The following is a 3,183-nucleotide window of genomic DNA, read 5'->3' as shown; positions in this document are numbered from 1 at the left end:
CTCACCCATGGGCCTTGGCCCGATTGGAAGGGAGGCTGCAGGAGGGGCGCGCTGGGCCTTGGCATGTTGGACGCGACCCAGGCGCGGGTCAACGCGCGGCGGCAGCGTTCGTCGTCTCGGTCCTGAAGCAGGGGATCGAGCAGTGGGGTCGAAGGCAGGCAGCGGCGCAGCTGCACAGACAAGGCAAGGATGCGGGAGGAGCTCAAGACGACAGCGCCACGGCGGATTCGGGGCACCGGTGCTCCGGCGAACAGCAACGACGGCAGAGCACTTCCTGTGCACTTGAAGAAAGAGAGGGAGAGGGATTTATCAGGGAGGAAGGAGCATAACAGAAAAGCAGGAAGAAGAGTGCGATGGCCACGCGACCTGGGGCCTGATGAAGCTCGCCGGCAGCGCGGGGACCGAAGGGCGCCTGCGCAACGGTGATCTGGGGAGGCAGGAGCAGGGCAAGCCGGCTGCTTGGCCTTGGGACAGCGGATCGGCACAGTCCTGCTGGCGCTGCAGGTGCGCACGAGCGAGGCCGTCGTTCTCCTGCATCGAAGCAGAGGAGGCAACGCTCTCGGGTCGCAGGGGAAGCAACAGCGGAGTGCAGCGCGGGGACGACGGAGGAGGCACGATTCCGATCGGCGACGAGGTGCGGGAGAGTCCTGCGCTCCGGCGGCTTGGCTTGGCGACTGGCGCGGCGGCGGCTTGATGCAGGCGATGCAGGGGTTGATGAAGAGCCCAGTGCACAAGGGCACCATGTGAGGGAGCTCGTGTTGCACGGGGTCGGTGGAATCCAGAAGCGCGGTAATCGGGCGTGAACGCAGCTGAGCTCGGGAACGAGCTCCTGCGCGGGATGGAGGAATGAGGAGGCTTGCGCGATCGGGACAGGAGGCTCGCGGCAGCGAGTCTGCGGGTGTGGTGGCTCGGCAAGAGGAGAAGGAGGCTGTGATCTGGTTGGGCGGCGCTAAAAGCAAGGTGGAGGCGCTCGGCTGTGGTGGTTGGTGGGATGGGGATCCCGATGAAGGAGGGAATCAGCGGTGATGGGACAAGCTCCCGAGAAAACAAGGGAGAGTGAGTGGCGGCGGCTGGGAGGCTTAGACGAATGGATGGGATAGTTAGGGTTTCATCTGTGTATATATATATCAGGTGGGTTAAATTAGGGGCTATCTGGTCCGTCTGATCTAAAACGGATGGTCGAGAGAAAAAAATAGGTAGGGAGTCCAAAAACGAAAACGGAGATGTTTTACACACGTTTGGGGATGATCCGGATCCAACGGTGACGACTGTCCGGGTCGGGTCCGGGACAACTTTCGGACGCGCACGAGGGGGTCGAGAACTGTGCAAAGAGGGATTAGGTGGTATGACAAGAGGGAATCGAAAAACCCGGTTGGTCTCGGAACGATCAACGAAGGTGAGGGGTTTGATGGGCTCAGAAAAGAGAGAGAAGAGAGATGCCTCGCAGCAGTTTCGGAGACCTAAACGTCCGACGTTTGACCGGCTATATTGCCGCTATAGTTTAACGGTTGGGCTATCAAACGGGCTCTAAATGCGATGAAAACTTGGCAGGCGGACTACCTACACTATAACAAGACCGCACGCCAACTCTCATCCCATTCCGAGAACCTTTTTCGGCCACTTATGAAATAATATTTCGGACGTGCCGCGGGCGCGTGCAAGTGTGGCTGGGCTCAGAACGGACAACGGAAGGAACGAGGAGGCCGGTACAGATGCAAGTTTTGAAAACATGAAGATGCAATGCACATGATGACATGACAAGATGCAACACGCAAGCGAATGACAAGGCAACCACAACGAATAACTGGGAGACACCTGGCGCATCGGTCTCGGTGCGTTACACCTCGTGAGCGTTTTGTTTGTTTTTCGCAGGGCACCCTCGTTTGAGCCGCAAGCTGGCGCACCCCTCAATCTGTACCCCTCGGGTACCACGACGCGAGGCGCTAGGTTGTGGCCATGCATAGGTGGTGCGCGCTAGCCAACAGGCTACAATGATGTGGACCAGGTACGGATCTCCTAGCAAATTTTTGTAGTTCCTCCTCGTTAGGTACGAAGAAACGCGCATCTTACGAAGCGGGATCTACCTCAGGTGCATCGAGCTAAGTCATTCTACGCGCATGCATAAATCACGACGTTGCAACACAGCACAGGAATGATAAACACGGCATGACAACCTGGAAATCATAGTTTTTGCACGCCCCGACGGGGCCCCATACTTGTCTTTCTCTAATGCAGGAAGGAAAGGAGGAACGAAACAAAAGCGGGCGTGCTCCTGCGGCAGGTCACGAGGACGGGCCCACAACACTCTCCTGAGCTCAGCCAGACCCCTCCTCGCGCTTCACCGGAGCGCGGCAACGAGCCGACCCGCTGCCACCTTCGAAGCGGGCGCAGCGGCGTGGCGGCTGGTCGTAGCCGCCGCTGCTGGAGCTGCCACTGGAAGAAGAGTCACCCTAGCTGGACGAGACATGGCCGGGCCCGCCTCCTTCCTTGTCACGACCATCGCCAAGGCCGAGCACCTCATCGCCGTCGTTGTCCTCAGGGCAGCACCCGGCACGGCGACCATTTTCCCTGAACACCCTCACAAAGAGGGTCGCATCGCCGCCGTACTTGAAGTGGAGGGCGCACCGCCTGCCCAGCCCATGCGCGCGGGTGAACGTCTGCCAGCTGCGCGCCAGGACCGCGTTGCCCGCGGCGGAGACCTCCATCGTGACCCACGAAGCCCTGCTGCAGCAACCGTCCGCCTGTATCCAAAGACCGCCTGGATCTATGGACGGCAGATTGCCGATGAAGAACCGCGGGAGCTGAAGCCAGGTGCCAGCCGGGTTGTCCGACCACACGATGAACTCCGGCATCACCTCTGCTGAGTGGAAGCGTGGCAGGGGAGGTCGTGCGACCACGGCATGCCTCACCTCCTCAACAGGGCTGCCATGACCTAGGCGGCCGCCACCACGCGAAGAGTTGCCACCGCGGCTGCGAGGGACCGTGGCGGGGGTCGCAGTGTGCTTGCGGGGCGACCGCGCCCCCTCTTGGGCGGCGGTGAGCCAGGCCCCTCCTGGCAAGGTTTCCCCGTCTCCGTGGCTGAGAGCCTCTTCACAGGCGCCATGGGCGTCGCTTCCGGCGGTGGAGCAAGGAAGAAGAAGAAGCGGGAGAAGCAAAGAAGAGACGGGTGATGGGGGCTCTGCC

At 60.8% G+C, this 3,183-nt stretch overlaps 1 protein-coding gene across 1 annotated transcript in view; it reads right to left on the bottom strand.

The window, feature by feature from the left end:
• LOC119272653 overlaps nt 1–2,705 on the bottom strand; it is a 3,699-nt gene extending 994 nt beyond the window's left edge. Inside the window, exons 1-3 of the mRNA XM_037554096.1 lie at nt 2,583–2,705; nt 367–949; nt 6–274 (exon numbers count right to left, since the gene is read on the bottom strand). Coding sequence (XP_037409993.1) covers nt 6–274; nt 367–949; nt 2,583–2,705 — 975 coding nt within the window. The remainder of the gene's footprint in view (nt 1–5; nt 275–366; nt 950–2,582) is intronic.
• Nucleotides 2,706–3,183: the final 478 nt, after the last annotated feature.

This window comes from Triticum dicoccoides, chromosome 3A, assembly GCF_002162155.2.
Source record: "Triticum dicoccoides isolate Atlit2015 ecotype Zavitan chromosome 3A, WEW_v2.0, whole genome shotgun sequence".
Classification (NCBI taxonomy): domain Eukaryota; kingdom Viridiplantae; phylum Streptophyta; class Magnoliopsida; order Poales; family Poaceae; genus Triticum; species Triticum dicoccoides.
The sequence above is the reverse complement of the archived record's forward strand: the minus strand, read 5'-3'. Positions and strand labels throughout refer to the sequence as shown.